The sequence below is a fragment of the Rhipicephalus microplus genome, chromosome X, assembly GCF_043290135.1.
Source record: "Rhipicephalus microplus isolate Deutch F79 chromosome X, USDA_Rmic, whole genome shotgun sequence".
Taxonomy (NCBI): domain Eukaryota; kingdom Metazoa; phylum Arthropoda; class Arachnida; order Ixodida; family Ixodidae; genus Rhipicephalus; species Rhipicephalus microplus.
The window spans coordinates 309,670,340-309,690,321 of record NC_134710.1 but is presented as its reverse complement, the minus strand read 5'-3'; the positions used below and the strand labels follow the sequence as shown (position 1 = coordinate 309,690,321).

General features: G+C 42.4%; 1 protein-coding gene across 6 annotated transcripts in view; it reads right to left on the bottom strand.

The window, feature by feature from the left end:
• Positions 1 to 7,705, bottom strand: part of Nup214 (nuclear pore complex protein Nup214) — a 280,169-nt gene extending 272,464 nt beyond the window's left edge. For 5 of the 6 annotated variants that reach the window (XM_037413729.2, XM_037413730.2, XM_037413731.2 and 2 more), the window contains exons 1-2: positions 7,474 to 7,704; positions 7,253 to 7,379 (exon numbers count right to left, since the gene is read on the bottom strand). In XM_037413729.2, the coding sequence (XP_037269626.2) occupies positions 7,253 to 7,379; positions 7,474 to 7,509 (163 nt within the window). In that variant the 5' untranslated portion in view covers positions 7,510 to 7,704. Of the gene's footprint in view, positions 1 to 7,252; positions 7,380 to 7,473 lie in introns of all 6 variants that reach the window. The other variant, XM_075879493.1, reaches the window with a different exon arrangement.
• Positions 7,706 to 19,982: the final 12,277 nt, after the last annotated feature.

Sequence of the window (19,982 nt, the reverse complement as noted above, 5' to 3'; positions counted from 1 at the left end):
ATTTTTCTTTATATGTCATATATACTATTCGAATTCGATATGAAATTATTTGACCGAAATCCCGATTCACTTTGAACTTAAAATTCACTATTTCGCACATGTCACTGTGAAGAACTTGCGATTTTGCGCATTTGCCTTAAGAGCCTCAGTAGATAATGCAGTGATTACTATGACTTCAATGCAAGTGCGGTGATGCCTGCATGAAAATTCATGGGAGCATGATGACGGCTACCAACGAATGCAGCAGCCAGTCATCGCGATAAACCTACCAATGATAAATATCCCAATCAATCTAAATCATGCACAGCCTGCACACATGTGGCTTAGTGGTTTAGCGCTGTTACGGTTCACGTAAGCGTACCGACCATGCCGTCCACTGCCGCGCTCCTGTGCACGGAACCGCAAATGCCTATTCCTCGTGGAAATGAAGGCAACTTGCCGCCGCCACACAGGCTCGACAAAATAGTCCTCATACTTTTGCTCGGTCCCGTGCAGAGGGCGCACGAAGAAAAAAAATCTCTGTGCAAGGGCAAATGCATGCGTATACGTTACAGGGCACGGCGCTGATGGAGTGAGCTTAGTAGGCGATGCACCGCATGCACTAGTTACGGGTGCACTCAGCTCGACGTACGATGGTAACACGTTTCATGTATAGCCACACCAGTTCTCCCCAAGGGATCACCGTAAAAACATACGCACACATGTTGAAGCCTGACGAGTTGTCCGTCAGCTGTGCCGCTACTTCAGCATGTATACCCTCTTCATAGTTCCAGAATAATTTCATGATAGCTGATATGGTCATGCAAATGAGCTGAAGTATTTTTCTGCACAATTACAAACCTAGAAAAGGCCATGCACTTTCGGTAATGTTACAATGACATCATCACATATAGTTTTTCGTTACCAACGGTGACACACGTAAGGTGACGGACGGATTACTGTGTAGTTACGCTGCATTCCTGAAAGCGCCTTTGAAAATCCGTCGTACGCGCATCACACGGCAATGTCTTCTGCTATCAACCCTCCACTACACCGTTGCTACAATCTTGCTCTTTTGCCAACGTCAGTATACTGCCGTCTGTAGCCAGTGCTTCGAAAGGGCGTTGCGATGCAGCAGAATAGTGCCCTCGCCGCCAGGAGTTGTGGCTCTGTCAACAAAAAGGCGTATTTGGGGCGTCCTTCTATCACACATCATTAATCATCTATCTTGCGCTCTTACCTCGCGTTATCACTGCACGCACGGTACACCACGGTCCCAACCGTGCAGCTATCAGTGCGACACAGCATTCTTGATCGGAAAATGGCGGGCGCGGTCCTCGAGAAAGGCAACGGAAGCAAGCGAGATAACGAGTATTGCTGTGTAGTTGAAAAACACCCCAAGTACTCCTATTTTTCTTGGTGGCTTGACAGGTGAGAACAGGGGAGAAAATTAGAAAGAGAACTATAAAATAAGAGCCAGAGCTGATAGTGTGGGAACCTGGATGAATTATGACCATCTAAGCTGCTTTAATAACCACTTAAGTTTAAGTACACTGGTCTTAACTGTTAACACTATTAAACCAGTGGCCTCATGCTCACTAGTCATCATGGCAGGTACGAAATCTTTTCTTTTTGTTTTGTGATAAAGTCCTGCCACATGAAAAAAAAAGATACAAAAGGTTTGTTTAACATGTGGATCGAACCAAAGACATCACAGTCACAAGCTTAACTATTACAGTCTTATGCTTTCTGGGAAGTACAGATGATGACATTTTTTTGTGTGTGCAATAACTGATTATAATAACAATTGCACTGCTTCCAACCTAAATATATGATTGAGTAAAAAATTACTGGTGGAAAAAAATTGTACCTCTTCATTATCCGATAATCGATTCTTATTCAAAGCTATGTATTTGTATTCGATTCATATTAAAAAATTTTTATATTTGCACACCCCTAATTATATCCAAAAATAAATTATACATTTATATTACAACACTATGTCTATTTAGTTATAGCAGATGTTATAACAGATTTACTTAGTTATAACAGATGTTACGTTATATCCATGTTCATTACATAGAGATTTGAGTATTTTCCATTTCAAAGTGCTATTATTTTCATTTGATGGTTTTAACAAATGATACATGAACTAGAATTATGCTCAGCCCCCCCCCCCTACCAGCTACACTTACTAGTTTCACCAACATGAAATTCTACTATTGGCTGCCCACTATTATTAGGTTAGGCTTCCTGACGCAGTGCCGAGGCCCGTGCTCACTTTTTTAAATTTTATTTCAAAGTATAATTTTAATTTTTATACAACTAAAAGCAAGACATTTTTGTAAAGACAAAATGGTTACCATGGCACAATGTCTGTCCCCTTCAGATTTTATTTTTCAAGATTTACACCAGTAGATAAGCTCCAGACTTCCATACCATGCATGAAAATATAAATGTAGCAGTAGTCTGAATGCAAAAAAGTTCCCAGAAAAGAAGTCAGCATCAACAACATGCAGCACTATGAGGTGAAAAGCTGGAAATCTGAAGTACAGCATGGCACTTTTAAGGTACCATGCTGTACAACAAGAAGTGATCGCCCGCGTCAACATGAGTGCTGCAAACACCAATCAACCTGAGATAACATCACAGTGCTGGCACTGTGACATCACATGATGGCGTGATCACATGACATCATAATCTGTGTCCCATGACTGGTGTTAACAGCCCCTTCCAAATGATAATTTATTATGATTTGGAAGGTTCTGTTAGCGTTAGTCACAAGACACAGTACATTTCGCTCAATTACTCATGCATGTATGTGACACCTAATCGTGAGTACTAGTATGATCGCTGCCATCTATGAAGGTTACTGGCAATCATTTGGAGCAGCAATTGACGTTTCTCTAGCCCTAAAAAAAAACGAAAAGTTATGCACCAGTTTTCTTGCTGCCCTTACTCCTCGGTATTACGAACGTCCGGAATTCAAAGGCTGCCAGCTTGGCAGAGCCACATTTAAATTTGCAGAGGCTGTGAAAGGATTTGATGGGTACAGCAAATGCTAATCTGGACTTGATTGTTTGCTCAGTGGGGTAATTCGGAATAGTACTTTTATTGAAATAGCAGTGCCCATGTTCCCTATGCATGATTTAGGCGAGTTCAATGTATTGTTCATATTTTTTTTTCTAAATGTAGGCCTCTATTTTACTGTACTAAATTTGGTTTTTCATGATAAAAAAGTAGTTTTTTTTCCTGTAACCTACTCCAAATTTAAATTTTCGTGCTCCAAAAGTAACATTTTGGTGCTCCGAAAATTGCTCCGAATTCTATTTTGGCTGCTGCAGCCCTGCGTTTAAGGCACAAATTCTCGGCTTGCTTGCAAGACTCCTTCGATCAGATATAACAACGGCGTGCACGCGTTGGCCTGGCTCCACATATCTATCGCCGGGACGACGCAGCTTCAAGCCAGAAAAATTATTTACCTGTCGTTGATATGGCAACCAACGTGGTCGCTGGCAACGGCGGCGTTCGCAGCACATCGACCTTGTTGGTACGCGCAAAACATGGCATACTTTCCTAACATGCCATAACCGTGTTTGCCGACTGAAAATTCATATACCGTGAAACATTGGTGCCTGCGCCAACGCATTTTTTTTTTTTGCTTGAAGTTCCGTCGTCCCGCTAATAGGTAGGTATCCCTTGCAGTCAGCAGACCAATGGGCGTGCAGCATAGTTACTTAATCTTATACTTGACCAGGTCAATCGCGTCTCGATCGAGAGTGTCCTCACCTAACGAGTATATAACTTACACCATGGTTCAAGATTAGGGTCTGCGCGCTGGGTTTGGTTGATGGCGCAAAACGCAGGTGGCCAATGTGGACTACATTTATCGCTGAAATTGGCGCAACTGAGTAAATTTTGAGACTGGTCGGGTATATTGGTGCGGCGCGGTGCAATTACAGCAAATTTCATGGTTTTGGCGCAGCTCGCAAAACAATGACGAATTGTGTCAAAATTGACATAGCTGTTGCACCCCTGTATTATGCTAACATGCGCTATTAGCTAATAAAGTAAATTGGGAAAAGTACTTTGGCTTGGCCCATCTGTCGTGAAAGCCTGAGCAAGTGCTACTCTATCTCCTGAAGAATTCCTGGTTCACATCCGCTATTTCCCAAGGTAAAGTTCCACAAAAAGACTGGTGCAGAGTGAATGGGAGCTACATATGCATACTGCGAAGCTAAAGAGTAGCTGCCAGCTTTGATGCCCTTGTATAATGGACAAGCATAATTGAAAACCAGCAGACAATAAAAGGCAAGAAAAGTATAGGGGGTATTCTTAATTGTCCTGTTTTAAGTTTATTGTAGTAACTCAGGGTTTTACCCAATTTGATTTTTCCAAATTTTCTTTGACTTTGCCAGGTTTTCCGTGATGATTAAAAGCAAATTCTAGGACCATCACACCTGCTTGCAAAACTATGTGCACTGAAAAGAAACCCTCGAGTGGTTAAAAAAAAAATGAGGTACTCATATATAAGTAAACATATTTACCACACACGCTCACAATGTTCTGAGCGCATGCAGTAAATATAAAAAAATATGTACATCTGGCCAAAATAAAACCTCTAAGCCAGGCAGTGATAAAAAGCCATGCGCCGGAGCGCATGACTTTTTGACACCGTGCCACGCCCTCTCCCTATGGAGAGAGAGAGAGAGAGAGAGTGCATGGCTATGCAAAGCTGCACTGCCCTCTCCCTTCATTGGGAGAGGATGCAGCGTCGCATCATAAAGCCAAGCACTGACGGGCAGCAACGCGCACATGTAGTCAGACCTTTTAGAAGTGCTGCAATCTCGCGCAATCCGTGTAAAAGGAGGATGCCGGAGCCTGGCCGGTTTCACCACTGGAGTATATGCCCAAGTCACTTAGCATGTGGATTGGATTAAATTAGATCGACCGGGACTACTCTATTTACTGATTTTACTATTTAGAATGTGGATTTTATTATATCTGATCTAACCCGATTTGCTGTACTTACTATCTGAAATATACTTTTCAGCAAGAAGAATACCTACTATTTGCGCATTCTGACAACTAATGACAATTTCTTAAGGACGGCACCATACTGCAAAACTTTTTCTTGGTGGAATAGAGTTTAAGACACTGACATCTGAATATGTGGTGGCAAGAAGGAATCTCTCAGGTCGCAACGGCTTTGTAAATTCCATGGATAAATCACGGATGCGAGCACGTTCTATGGATAAACCAAAAAATGTGGACACAAAAAAATATTCACAGATTTAGTAGCACCATCTCGAAAAACTGAATGCTACCTTTGAAATGCAAGCTACCAGCAATAAGTGTGTAGCTGAGGTCGTTTGCCATTCCTTTGCCAATAATAATAACAGTAATATTCCTAATAATAAAAGGCATGACATAGCCTGGCAAGCCTCTGTTGGTGGCAGTTCTGGCCTAACCGGAAGACCTTCAAGCCAAGCTGAAATCGTGGCCAAGACAAACATGCGATATGTAGAATCAACAGACATTAAAATATAGTGCATGTGACATCATGAAATCTAAGGAATGCTTTCGTCAACGTGAGAAAGAAGTTGCCGAGCAGAAATTTCCCCAGTCTCCTTTATGCCATAGGCTGACACAACTGCGACAACCAGTACATCGGTGAGACTGTGGTTTCAACAAAAGAGTTAAACAACACGAATATGATTTCATGAAACGACACATGGCCTCGAAAATCTTAGCTAAATATATGGAATCTACAGGCCACCACATTGACTAGCCAAGTGAGCCCGCTCTCCTCAAAAGAAGCAGCTCGCATCGTGCCTGCACCTCGAATCGCTGCACATACAGACAACTACACAAATGCTGAACAGAAGTGACGCGACGCTTTCGAAAATGTACTCTCGGTGCTTACATCACGTACTTAGGCGTACCTAGATACGCTGTGCCTTTCCTACGGCTTTTATTGTGAACAAGGCTCCCATATCGGTGACGAAATGTCAGTAAACTTTGCATTTCTTGGTAGGTGTATACTTTCACATTTATACAAAGAAACAATGGTTATGCACTGCCCTTCCCTTTTTTTTCATGCCTCTTCTGGCTGTTTACTGTAGTTGCAGCTGAAACTGCAAGTTTTTTTTTTAAGTTTTAATAAATTGTATTGCTTATTTCTGTGATGTTCAAACAGACTGCCGTCAGTTTCCATGACCTGGCCAGGTTTTGCAGATATCCCCGGACTTTCACAGGTTGGTAGACACCCTGGAACTGTGATGTAGATGAGAAGAAAAATGGACAAAAAGACAACTTGCCACCAGCAGGGACCAAGCCTGCAACCTTCAGATTACACGTCAAATGCTCTTGCCATCTGAGCTGAAGCAGCAATTGTTCTCTCATTCACTTTATGGGGTATTTATGAGTACACAAACACCGGGATTATTGACAACGAGAGTAGAACAGTCTTTCTTTGCCAGTCATTGGGACACTAATACTGCAGCTCCACAATCTGGCAACGCAAGTTTGTTGTAGTCACGTGATTGCTTGTAGCTAGAGTTTGACAGCCAGATGTCCTCCGTGACCCAAGCCACCACACATTTCGAACTACTGCACCGCAGCCTCTATCTTTTCCATAGTGTTCAAATTATCATGCATAGATGGCGACTTCATACGCTCCCAGATGGCCTGCGTGACGATCGTGTGTTCATTGTAGAACTTGCAAGTGCACGTGTATTTATTTACACGGGTGGATAGTACGCGCGCATAAAGCTTTGTGTAAGGTTTTGTTTGATGTGTATTCAGTGCCAGGCATGTTCTTTGGTCTTGGTCATCCATTTATATCCTTCCGGGAATTTGCGGCGAGCTAAACAGTGAGCTTTAGTAATTTCCCGATAATTAGCGACGAACGCGTCTTAGCATCAATGCTCCCGTCCTAAGATACTAATAGATAACAATATTGCCCCGCGACGGTGGTCTAGTGGCTAAGAAACTCGGCTGCTGACCCGCAGGTCGCGGGATCAAATCCCGGCTGTGGCGGCTGCATTTGCGATGGAGGCGGAAATGTTGTAGGCCTGTGTACTCAGATTTGGGCGCACGTTAAAGAACCCCAGGTGGTCGAAATTTCCGGAGCCCTCCACTACAGCGTCTCTCATAATACGGTGGTTTTGGGACATTAAACTCCACAAATCATCATAGATAACAATATTCACCGAATGTTACATACAACTTCACAGCGCTAAAGGACCACAATCACAATAGTTGTACTCACCCTGATCAAATGCTGCAAATATCAATCCAAACCTCGAGGACGCTGCAACCAGGTTCACGCACTCGGCAGGAACCGATTCGGCTCCGAGCGTAACGTTCACCGCACGTACAGGATGAAAAAGGAAATCCTGCCATTCAAAACAAAAAAATGTGCACACGCGTGAATTTCACAGTCAAAATCGCTACTAGTCGAGCAGAAAAGACGATGCACTAGCCACTCACCGGGTTCGGTCGCATAGCTCCCTGCCCACATGCCATCTTGTGAGCAGCTAGATGTCACAAATCCATAGTATGCAGAAACACCCGACACTTTCAAAGGTTCTGAAAAAATGGGAGGAAACTGCGCGCGATGAATTTGACACGGCTTAAATTGACATAACAAAGTGAACGTAACTACAAGTAATCTTTTGAAATCATGGATGCGCGCAAGAGTGGCTGACAAAAAGGCTGCGTTATTGGCTTGCGTCTGGCCTATTCACCATTGCAACCTAAACTAATATTACAAAAAAATTGTTGAATACTATATATTTATTTCAATTTTTGTTTGTTTGAGCTACCATAAAAATTGCAAGATTTGTGCTGGTGTGCCCAAGACTTAATTTTTTATGTCTTTTAATTGTACATTACCAAGAGGAGGCGTTGTACAATACCAACGCCTCCTAGATTTCTTGTGCCTGCCAGATGAGCGCGAAACGCCGGTCATCTATGGCGACGCTGCCTACGTAGGGGTAAGAGACTTTGTACTCAGCCTTTAAGATCGGCAATTTCGGCGTTTGCAACTAATATCAGAGGATGCCTTGTATTAAAAAGTTGCTTGCTGAATGACGGCGTCACTTACTTAGGGTTAATTATAATTACGTTTACGACTTTTAAACTTTTTACGTTATTTTTGTTGCATATAAGCTTCAAAAACGTAAGGCAATGGCTGCTGCGCCGCGTGGCGCTGTAGCCATCCCCACACAGAAACGGCTTCTGCGCTGCACAGAAGTGACGTCACAAAAATTGTCATGACATACGTCGTTTTCGATTTAGCGCGTTGTTCGAATTTACCGAATCGGAACGTGGCTCAGCTGGCCAGCAGACGCTCACTTGCTGCTGCTGCTGCTGGAGTACGGCTGGTTGCTGCTTCTGCGAGCTGTCTACAGGCGTTGTTCTGCTACATATTCGCAAGCCTCGAACATCATCTAAGCTCAACCGCTTATTTTCACTGCTATTTTATATTTATTAACGTTGTTTATATCCATCCCAATACGTATTTTTGTGATTTTTCGCGTATAGGCTGATTTAGCAGTATCTGTGCGTGGCCCTTTCTTTGGTCATCCGTGTTAACGTGCTTCGTACCTGTGTCGTAGTGCATTTGCGTAGTTGACAGCCGTGTTTTAGATTAAATATTCACTTTCTTGTTTCTTTTTTTTTTTTCATGGTGTAATTCTGAATTGAAAGTGTGCGCAACATGACGCGTGTGTTAGTAGCGGGCGATTCAATGGTGAAATACGTCGACCAGTATTTCCCATCGCGCCGTGGCTTGTCTGTTAGCGTTGCCGCACACAGAGGAATAAGGATTGAGCACTTGCTCTCAATGATTGCTGACAAGCTGGCCAGTTTTGATGTTGTCATTTTACATGTTGGCACGAACAACACTGTTGACAGTGTCAACATGTGCATGGACAAATATCGCCAGCTCGCTCAGGGAATCATCGAAAGCAATCACACGTTGCATGTAGCTTTTTCTGCCATTCTTCCTCGGGGGCAGAATCGGTACCGCCAAGGGGAAGAACAGTTGTGTGATGTTTGTCATTTGAATGACCACTACAGCAATGTGAATGCCGCACTCGCACAGCTTTGCCTGGAGAGGGGCTTCACTATCCTGGATAGTCTTGTGGACAGCTGGCCTGGATTCCTGAGCAGGGATGGTGTCCACCCCAGCCGGCTTGGCAACAAGGTGCTGGCAGACTTCCTGCACCGTGAGGCCTGTGCCTTGTCCACCCATCTAGAGAGGAGACACATCCAACAGTCCTACAAGGAGTCCAAGGCATCTGCATGGAGTGGGTGGGCTCGGCAGGAGCACTTTTCCATCAACTTGGAAGTCGATTTTCCAGCACTTGGTATGCATGCAGTTCAATATTCTCCAGCAGTAGGTGGACCTTCCGCTGCACCAGCTCCTGTCTGGAAAACCAGCAGTGCTCTCATTCAGAGACACGAGACTGACCAACTGGCCAGTACCATTCATGGTATTGGCTTTACGCTCGTTGGCGGTGTCCACGTTCGCTGCAAGGGAAGCAAGGCTTGGTGGACCTGGGACAGCCTGCCTTCCCCCATTTTCCATGGCACAAGTGTACCATGCAAGGGAAACACTGGGGAGAAGCCTATTCAGCCAATGATCCCTAGTCGAGGTGCAAGCACCACTTGTGACAGGAAAATAAGGAGAGCCTCACAGGAGCATGAGAGTGCTCTTGTGCGCTCTTCTGTGGTGGAAGAGGAGGCCAGTGCTGGAAAAGCAGCTGTGCCACAGGCTGTCGGCCAGTGTGGCGACAGTGAGTGGAAACTGGTGCAGTCAAAGAAGAGCCGGCGGAAGGCTGCGGCACTGCACAAGCAAGAACAGAGCTCTAAACTGTGTGCAGACAGTGAAGGCAAAGTTCTTGCTGTGACAGCTGCCAAGTCCATCAGGTCCACTTCACCTATGACAGCAGTTGTGAGCCAGAAACAGATTCAGTCTGCTTCTTCCGCTGTCTGTGGTAGAAAGCCTGAAGGACGAGCCAGTGCCTCGCACAACGTCATTCGTGATAGTTTTAAAAAGGTGCAGCGTGTTCCTAGCAAGCAGTTGAAAGACTGCTCAGTTAGTTCCGCGACTCACTGTGAATCTGTCACGAATGACGCTGTGAACGAGGTTTCTGTCTGCAAAAGCCATCTACCAGCACTGACTCGGGATTGCATGCGAATTGAGCGCGATCCTGGCACAGAGGCTGGTGACCCTATGAAAGCTGGGTGCACTGCAGCTGTGCAGTACAAGTATTGTGAGGCTGCTTTGACATCCAGAAGCAGGCCTGTCAGCCCTGGTGCCCAGGCTATTTGTGTAAACACTGGTGCCAACCCAACTGTCCTCAATAACCCAGTAAATACACTATATGGTGGGGGTAGCAAAGTTTATTTAAATGCAACATTTGATAACTTTCCTTCTTTCAAGAAAAGCTTTGATGAGTGGTGCAGGGAGGGCAGGCATATAGTCATGATAAATAAGAGTAATAAAAGTCCATTTACATCAGAAGATAAGGACTTCGAGTATATTAGGATTAAATATAGCTGCATTCACAGTCGCACAATAAAGCCCAGGGGGATAGGAAAGCGACCAAAGCAAGCTTACAATGGTACTGGCTGTGAAATGACAGTATCGGTAAGCCTATGTAAATCGCCTACTCTGCACTACAAGATAACTAAACTACAAGCTAAGCATAACCATCCCACAGAATATTATGATTTGTATCCTCAGAAGAGGCTCCTGAATCATGGAGAAAAAGAATTCTTTGACTTAGCTAAATGTAATATTGGCGCAAAGGATTTTAAAAACTTGGTCAAGCAAAAAACTGGTAAGAAGTTAACTACAAAGGACATTAATAATTACAAGCAACGATTTTCTATTCCTATCCGCAATGAGCAGGCTCATGGTGAAATGGTTTTAGAGAAGGTAGAGACCTTGCTAAAAAATAATCCAAACTGGGTTATTCACTATGAAATGAATCAAAATAATAACCTGCAATTCATACTTCTTCAAACAACGCACATGCGTGAGATTTTGGAAAAGTATCCAGAGATTCTATTTATTGATGGAACGTATAAAGTGAATATTGAGGGTTATATTCTTTACTCTATATTAGTTCAAGATGGTCGTGGTCGTGGGAGACCTGTGTGTTATGCCTCCTTACGAAATGAGACGACTGAAATTGTTGAGCCCATGTTCACAAAGTTTGTAGATTTCAACCCATTTGTTGTGTCTTCTTGCAAAGTAGTGATGATTGATAAAGATCTCAATGAACTGCGCATTTTAACCAGTATTCTTCCTAATTATAGCATACTTTTGTGTACGTGGCATGTGTTGCATTGTTCCCAGCAAAAGGTTAATGAAAAAGCTAGACAGCAAAGTGATCAGTTGCTTCCTCTCTTAAAAAGCTTAGTTTATTCCCCCACTGAGCAAGACTACTTGACTTGCACAGATTTCATTTCTTACTATATGCATAACTGGCACTTGTGTAAGGAAATGTGGGTACATGCATATCGGCAAGCCCTTCCTACATTTGGTAATAATACTAATAATCGCATTGAGTGCCACAATCAAAAGATTAAAAATTATCTCTCTTCAAGCATGCATTTGGTTCAAGCAATAGAAGCATTGGTAGGTTACATCGATAATGATTCTTTATCTCTACAGTTCTCTAAGCTTAAAGAAATGAAGCTGAACCTAAACATAAATGATATCAATGACCCATTTCAGCTAGAATTGTCCCGTAATTGCTCTTCTGAGGCTAAAAGTAAAGTACTAGAGCAGTATGAGAAGTTTAAAAATGTAAGTTATCAAGTCACTTCCACTCCTAATTCTTATGTTGTAGTTTCACCAAGATCACAGTACAGTGTTTCATTGTGCTTGGCTTCTTGCACATGTGCTTTTTATAACCAGTACACTCTGCCTTGTGCACATATTTTAGCAGTGCGTGACTTTACTAAGCAAGATCTTTTCGACAAGGCTTGCATACCAGACAGGTGGTGCAAGGATCATTTCCTGAGTGACAGCTGCACAACCACTAGTGCCACACCAGTGGTAACAAGCAGCATTCAGTCACCACCCTGTGTGAAGCTTGACACTGCACAAGAGAAGTATACTTATGCTTATAGGAGTCTTTGCGAAATGTCAAAAACCGTGTCTAACGTATTATCTAATTGTGGTGAGAAGGAGTTATTGGAAAAACTTTCGTCCTGCGAGGCTTTCTTCAGAAATTTAACCACATTTCCTCGTAACCAAACTTCAGCAGCCATAAAGGCTGCACCAGCTCAGTTAGCACAAACTACTGCCACAAGTTATCTTGGGCATTCTAACAGTACAAAACTTGTGGTACCTTTGGTTAAAGCAAGAAGGGGGCGGCCAAAAAAAGTGAGAGCTGTCAAGCGTAAATTTTTCCCAAATCAAGTAAAAAAGGTAGGCCTTGCAACTGTTAAAGTAGACATGCTAAATGTCTACAAACGGTATTCTCTTTCAGATGCAGATTTAAATGTTCTGGTACAGGGCACCTCCATATCAGATAGCGTAATCAATGTCGCACGGTATTTAATTCAGAAAAAGTATCCTACTTGTGTCGGCTTTCAAGATGTCTTACTGGGCCGATGTTTACAATTCACTCAAATCAAAGGCCCTTTCGTTCAAATCTTGCATGTTCAGAACCCCAGTCATTGGCTTAGAGTAACAAATGTTGGTGCGGACAAAAACACAGTCTTCATATATGATTCAATTGATCAAGATACCCCTCCTGACGCTGTTAGGCAAATCTGTCATATTCTAAAATTACAATCGCCAACATTAACCATTCAAACAATGAAGGCACAAAACCAGTGCAACACACTTGACTGTGGCTTGTTTGCAATTGCCAACATGTATTATATAGCGTCAGGCAGAAAACCAGAAACTTTGAACCTTAACCAAGTTATGCTACGCAAACATTTGCTGCAATGCATACAGAATGGTATGATCGAAGACTTTCCCCTCATAAACTCCATGGCTACTCGCGTACAGCCAAGAGATAGTATTTACAAGTTACATTGTGTCTGCCGGCAACCACAATATAGTGGGGTAGTATTGGACATTACTTGTGCAAGTTGTTCAAGAGGATTTCACGGAGCTTGTCTCGGCTCTTTAGCAGCTAACTTGGACAAAAAAGTATTCGTGTGTTCTCAATCATGTTTGCTGGTTGCCAAGGGAAGGTACATTTTTCTAATTAATAATAGCATTCCATTTTGGTGTAGACATATGGCAAAATTTCTAAGCATTCTTCATGTCTCCTCCTCTAATTTTTGCTTTTCATTAAAGGGCCACTCACCGGGTTTGGCGATTTTGAGCTGACAAGTGCAATGCATACATCGGGAGTTTATGGTCACGTCTGCCAAACATTGCAACTCTATGCAACGCGGAAGTGGGTCAAATTTCAGAACGAACGCTTCTCCCCCTTTTTTTTGGGTCGCGCCCCCAGAGAAGGAGGTTATGATGTGCAAGTATGAATCGCCCTACATACACAGCAGTGCAGTGACGTTGGTCCTATATGTATACGACTGTGCTCTGACGCTGCCAACAGTGGCACGTGATATGACGGAAATTATTTAACGTGACATGCGTAGTTAATGTAATTTGTTGCTTGAAGAGATTAATAAAACTTGGGATACATATTGAGACGCAATAGAAGAATGTGTTTGTCTTTTGCATTTTTTCCCCGTGAATTGCAACGAGATGCCGAGCTAATGTGCTGGCGTTTCGCATGCGTTTGTGTCTCCGCGGTTACTGCATCAAGCAGACTCCTGTCCTGGAAAAGAAATTAATGGTCCTGCGCATTCGATCACTCATTATGCTCATCTTTTCAACCGCATCAAAGCCAGCGTTTCCAAACAATGTCGCAAAAACAGGCAGTAGACACAATACAATGCTGGTCAACAAAACAACACCGCTCGCGCGCTCGAGGGTTGGGCTTGTTTGAGCACGTCATGTGCACGTGACCTCTTGGTTGGATGCTGGAGAGGGTAGGAAAGAGATTTGGCTTGTGAAGGTGACACGGGGGAGTGGCAAGGGTTTTGAGCTTGCCTCCTTTCATCCTTGTTTCCTGCTATTAAAAAAAGAAGAAACTGTTTTCTCAGCTCGTAATGAACCGACTGAAAAACTTTTTGTGGTATAATGCTCTCCGTTAGATACACAACTTCCACAGTTTGTTATGGGACCTGGTGAGTGGCCCTTTAAGGACTGACTTCAGGGATCGAAACTATGAAGTTAGGCATGTTGGTAATGCATAACGGATCACATAGCACAAAAATTTGACCCAGGACAAGAGAAGGAACAAACACGAGTGCTCACTTCCAAGAAGATTTATCTTGAAGAGCAAACACATATATACTCCTGAAATGTGAAAATCAGGCAAATCATTCAAGATGCCCACAACTGCCATGCGCAAATATCTTACATTTTCAAAAAAGACAATTTGACAAAGCCCGAGACAGAGTGCTGATGCAGTTCAGCTCTAGTCTACAAATCCTCTTTGCCTCGATAATTTCTCTTGTCATTTTATTTGTTGTTTTTTCTTCCAGCAATAATGATGTCCCGCAAAATCATTTTGCAACCACACGTGCTGCAATGAACACCCTTGTAACCTCAAGAATGGTCACAATCGTTTCTTGGCCTTGCACTGCAGCAGGTGTGGCTCCAAACCACTTTTGTGTGACACCATTATCATTGGGAAAAAAAAAACTACAAGAGAAATTGTCGTGGCGAAAAAGATTTGTGGACTAGAGCTGAACTGCATCAGTACTTTCTCTCACTCTGTCTCTAGGGATTTGTCAAAACGAATTGTCTTTCCTGAGGATGTAAGGTTTTTGTGCATGGCAGTTGTGGGCTTTTTGAATGATTTGTCTATTTTTTGCATTTCAAGAGTATATATGTTTGCTCTTCAAGATAAATCTTGTTGGAGGTGAGCACTCGTCTTTGTTCCTTCTCTTGTTCTGGGTCAAATTTTCACATTATGTGATGAGTTAACTTTCTGCATGCACCACCTTATTTTTTTTCCTTGTTGTAAGCTAGTGGTGGAGCGTTAACTAGAAGTACATAAAAACATTGCCAAATGTATGTTACCCCAACAAACCAAATTTCTTTGTTGAGGCAATCCTTTCTGTGGCATTCCTTCTTTATTGACTTCTCATCACGTCAAACCTCAAACCTGTCTCTTTCATAAAAGTTCTAGAACTAGTTCTTGCTTTGTTTTGTTTTTTTGCCAAAAGTAGAAAAACTTCCCTTCGTTGAGCAAATTTTCCTGAACTAAAATATATTCATATCTAATGCATGGAATGAAAAATAAAAAACAAGAAAATTTATAGGCTGATCACTAAATGTCAATTGAATAAGGATTTCGGAAATAATACCATAAATGGCACACAACAAACACTCATGCATGCAGCCTTTTACCATGTGCAGCTGTAAACTGCAAACAAAAAGTATCAGATATTGTATATGATTTGCTTTTTTTTCTTTTCAGCAACAGTAACTTGCCCTTTAAGAGAAAAATATGAATATCAAATTTTCAAAAATAGTCATTTTTGAAAACCTATCAATATATCAAAATGGTTTAGTTGATTCATGATTATGCAAGCAGTTCTTGCATGCCTGTGGCACTGGGATTGTTAATGTAGGCAGGCTGAGTTTGTAATGTTCTAAAGCCTCAGCATTTCAGTGTTATATTACAATATAACATTCAAATATTTTATGAATTCAACTATGAAATTCACTCACAATGAGTTTGCTACAAATTAAGCAACCAAAGTCTGTGTATATATTGCCCAAATTAACATCACACTGCCACAAGTCTCTAGGCGGAGCCTGACCGCTACAGAGCGCGTTCTCGGGTGGCGGATAGAGAAAAGTCTTGCAATGAAGTCATGTTAAACAGCTTCTATTAATAAACAAGACTGGCACTTGTGCCCGCGGACCAACAGGCAGAAAATACATATGACAACAGGAGTCTTTTCACTGCTGTGGTGGGCAAGTTGAAAGTTTCAGGTGCCATTTTTTAAACTCTTTGATTTATCTGTTGTTTTTTTCGTCTGTTTTCTTCATCTTGTACAGGTCCAGTACACTGTGGACTCAGCCTGTTGTCAAGTCGTCAGGAAGTTGGATGATGCTGTCTTCTTCTAGCTAAATTATGCAACTACTAAGAAGGGGATCAGAATTCTATTTTGTAGCAGTTATTTTACAAATAAATGTTAGTAAAATTTTTCTTGGTTGTAGTAGTGTCATTGTGTACTCACGGACCATAACATTACATAAGACAGGAATTCAAGTGCACAGCAAAAAAGTGCTGCTATGAGCACCTGTTATCAACATCAGCTGGTCATTCTTAATTTTGGTCTTTTATTTATCGCACATCGAGTAGCCACAATTGCTTGGTTTACAGGCTGAGAGAAAATTTAGCTCCCTTTCTTACACGCCAAAGGTTGCTGGCAGTGAAACAGCGTTGTCAGCATTTTGATAGATACTTTGAATATGAACGTGAAAACGACGGAGGGACAAGACAAAGGCGAAGTACTGAGTCTTTCTAATCTCGTGTATCCGTCGTGTTCGTGGACGTTTTCCAAAAATGCATAGTTTCCAACTCGACCTTACTGATATATTGTGAAAACTTTATGAAAACATGAATCCCCGAAGTTAAGTATAAAACTTTCACATAGAATGCATCACTTCTAGCGTCAACAGTTGAGCTATTACAAAACTTTGATAAGTCGCAATACACGTAAAAGCAAGTATGGTCAAGCTTCACTGCCTTGTGAAAGCACTGCGGTAAAGCCAGCGTGAGAAGAAGAGCATTACATGATACGAAATGAACGCATGCACTGGCCACTTGTGCATCAAACAAATATAAGCATTTGCGACTGCTCAGGCCAAATATGCATCTTGGCACGTCCGTTTCAGGCAAACAAAAGGACAAATACTAAACTATGATCAAGCTTCACTGCATGGAGAAAGCACCGCGGTAAAGCCAGCGTGAGCAGAAGAGCATTACATGATACGAAATGAACGCATGCACAGGCCACTTGTGCATCAAACAAAATAAGCATTTGCGACTGCTCAGGCCAAGTATGCATCTTGGCACGTCCGTTTCAGGCAAACAAAAGGACAAATACCAAACTATGATCAAGCTTCACTGCATAGAAAAAGCACTGTGGTAAAGCCAGCGTGAGCAGAAGAGCATTACATGATACGAAATGAACGCATGCACAGGCCACTTGTGCATCAAACAAAATAAGCATTTGCGACTGCTCAGGCCAAGTATGCATCTTGGCGAGTCCTTTTCAAACAGACAAAAAGACAATTACCAAAAGATGATTAAGCTTCACTGCATTGCGAAAGCATTGCGGTAAAGCCTATAAGTAAATGATGTGCAGCAATCAAAGGATATAAGCCTTATTCGTCGTACGCACCTGTTGGTGTGAGTGAGAGGCAATACCTGATGTGATAATAGCTGTTACATTTCTTTAATTGCTCACTTTGGGAACTATAGCTGGTTGATCGCAAGTTGAATTTGCATGAGTCCTTGAGTAACTTAGCCACGTGCCATCTTCGCACATGATGTCTTAGCTGTCACCGAGTTATATAGATAGATTGACGTGGCGTGGCTTTGAGTGCGCGCGCAGTGTTGTTTAGGTTAACTGCTGCAGATGGGGAATAAATATTTAAAATCTCGTGGTACGCGATGCATTTGGTAAGGCATGCAGGCCTTATTCCTAATGTACGGCTCCTGCTTACGAGCTGCGCAGTCTGCGATCTGCGCCGATAGACAAACTGATGGTGGAAGAAAAATTGCTCTCTCCCACTAAAGGGAACCATGCATACGTGTGAAGCAGCGGGCGCTAACGCTTACACAGGCGGCGCCGTGGACGCTGGCTCTCATCGTGGCGTTGCGCAGGAGATCAACCTGGGGACGAGGCGCTAAGCACGCAGTGATGGACCGGTGTTTCTTTCTGTAACATGCCAATCACTGCTAATGGGTGAGAGACACAAGACTCTTATTAAATGCCGAGACCCTCAGTACATTTTTAACTAAGTATAACGCGCACTCTGCTCATTTTCATTGTTCAACAACGCACAAGAGAAATCTATCACCAGCACTACCTTGGAGGTCAATATCCAGTGCCTAATACGGGGTGGCCAGTGAACGGTTGGGCAGTGCTAGCAGTCATTTTTTTTTTTTTTTATCAAGGAACTCGCTATCAGATGCTGCTTGCGTCGGTGGTGCGAGTCGAGAGAAGGGGGAGTGTAGGAGAAAAGAGAGACGGGGAGGGGACGCGCATGCGCAGCAAGGGTGGTCACGCCGCACACAGCATTGAACTCGACCATAACACCCTTGGCATCTAAAGTGGCCCCAGTGTACGAGAGAAAATTGCTGGATCTGCAGTCGAAGATTTTCCGCCAAAGAAATGTAGGCTGCAGACTCTAGATCACATTACCGGCTGCCATTCGGTTCAGCTCATTAAAAGTATCAGGGAATTTACATGGAGCATACTACGAACTATAGCTACATCTACTTTATAAATGTGCCCGCAAAATCACCTGTAAATTTACACGGTGGACACTAATCCAGAGTTCCCGCCTGTTTCTGAAGCATTGTTACAGCAGAACACTGAAAAACATTGCTGCAGGTGCATATATATATATATATATATATATATATATATATATATATATATATATATATATATATATATATATATATATATATTCACACAGCAATTCATACACGCCATTCTAACAACCTGACATATACACATGGCCCCACTCATGGGTTGGCTGCTGTGAGGAGCATGCACAGTAGCTTTCCTTGACACTCGCAGTGCATCATGTTACTGTAACATAAACAGCGTCATAAGGCTAGACTATATTTTAGTTTTATGACATTCTTTGGCTCCCAAGGAGCAGGATGCTTTTCTTGAAAAGAAAAAAAAAAGGCAGATCCCATGCACAGTATACAGGAATCGATGCATAATGCGAAGCAGCCAGGAAGGAGGAAACCATGCTGTACAATTAAGACGTGGATATTATGATTTGCATGTTAGGAAATGTCATTTATGGTCATTATACAGTGGTATGCAATGCAAATTTCGCTGTATATTATGTTAGCGAAATTGCCGCAAGCACACCAAGAGCCCGGCATGTAAATCACGTGGTGCATGATTGTATGTCATAATTTACATGTTACCATTTGCTCTTTATGTTCATTATGCAGTCACGTCCATAGGTTGACGAACTCACCCACGAGTCGACTCAATCAAACTCAGATCAAGCTGTGAGCCTCAGTCTGAATGAGCTGCATAAGTTTTGCTGACCTATGGTCACGTCATATTAATTTTGGTATAAACCAAGCTATAGCAAAATAACCGCAAGCACACCATGAACGTGACATGCATGTGAGCCCATTCGTGACATGCATGTGAGCCCATTCGTGACATGCATGTGAGCCCATTCGTGACATGCATGTCATGGTTTTTCCATTACCACACCATTAATTTATGTTATTTGCACAAAAATATCTCGTCATATCATATTTGGCATATATCTATGTAATGAAACGGCTGCGAGTGTACCAATCAATGTATAACGGTATGTATACCAATTTTGGTGTGTACATCCCTTTAATGATATGCTAAGGAGTGCACAAGGTCGTAGGCGGCTAGATAGATAGGTATATATATATATATATATATATATTGAGAGAGAGAGAGAGAGAGATCGCTTGATTGTATGATTGATTGATTCAAAGTCACAGAAGTTCACTAAGAAATGCATTGCACTTGAAGTTAAACAATTGTAAAAGGTCAGCTTTTATTAGTATATTGCGTGAATGGCACCAGTGCTCTATCTGGCTTATTAAATGCATATTATTTAATTTATTATTATATAAATATAAAAAACACACCTATTTCATTTGCAGAACCCTCTGAAGAAA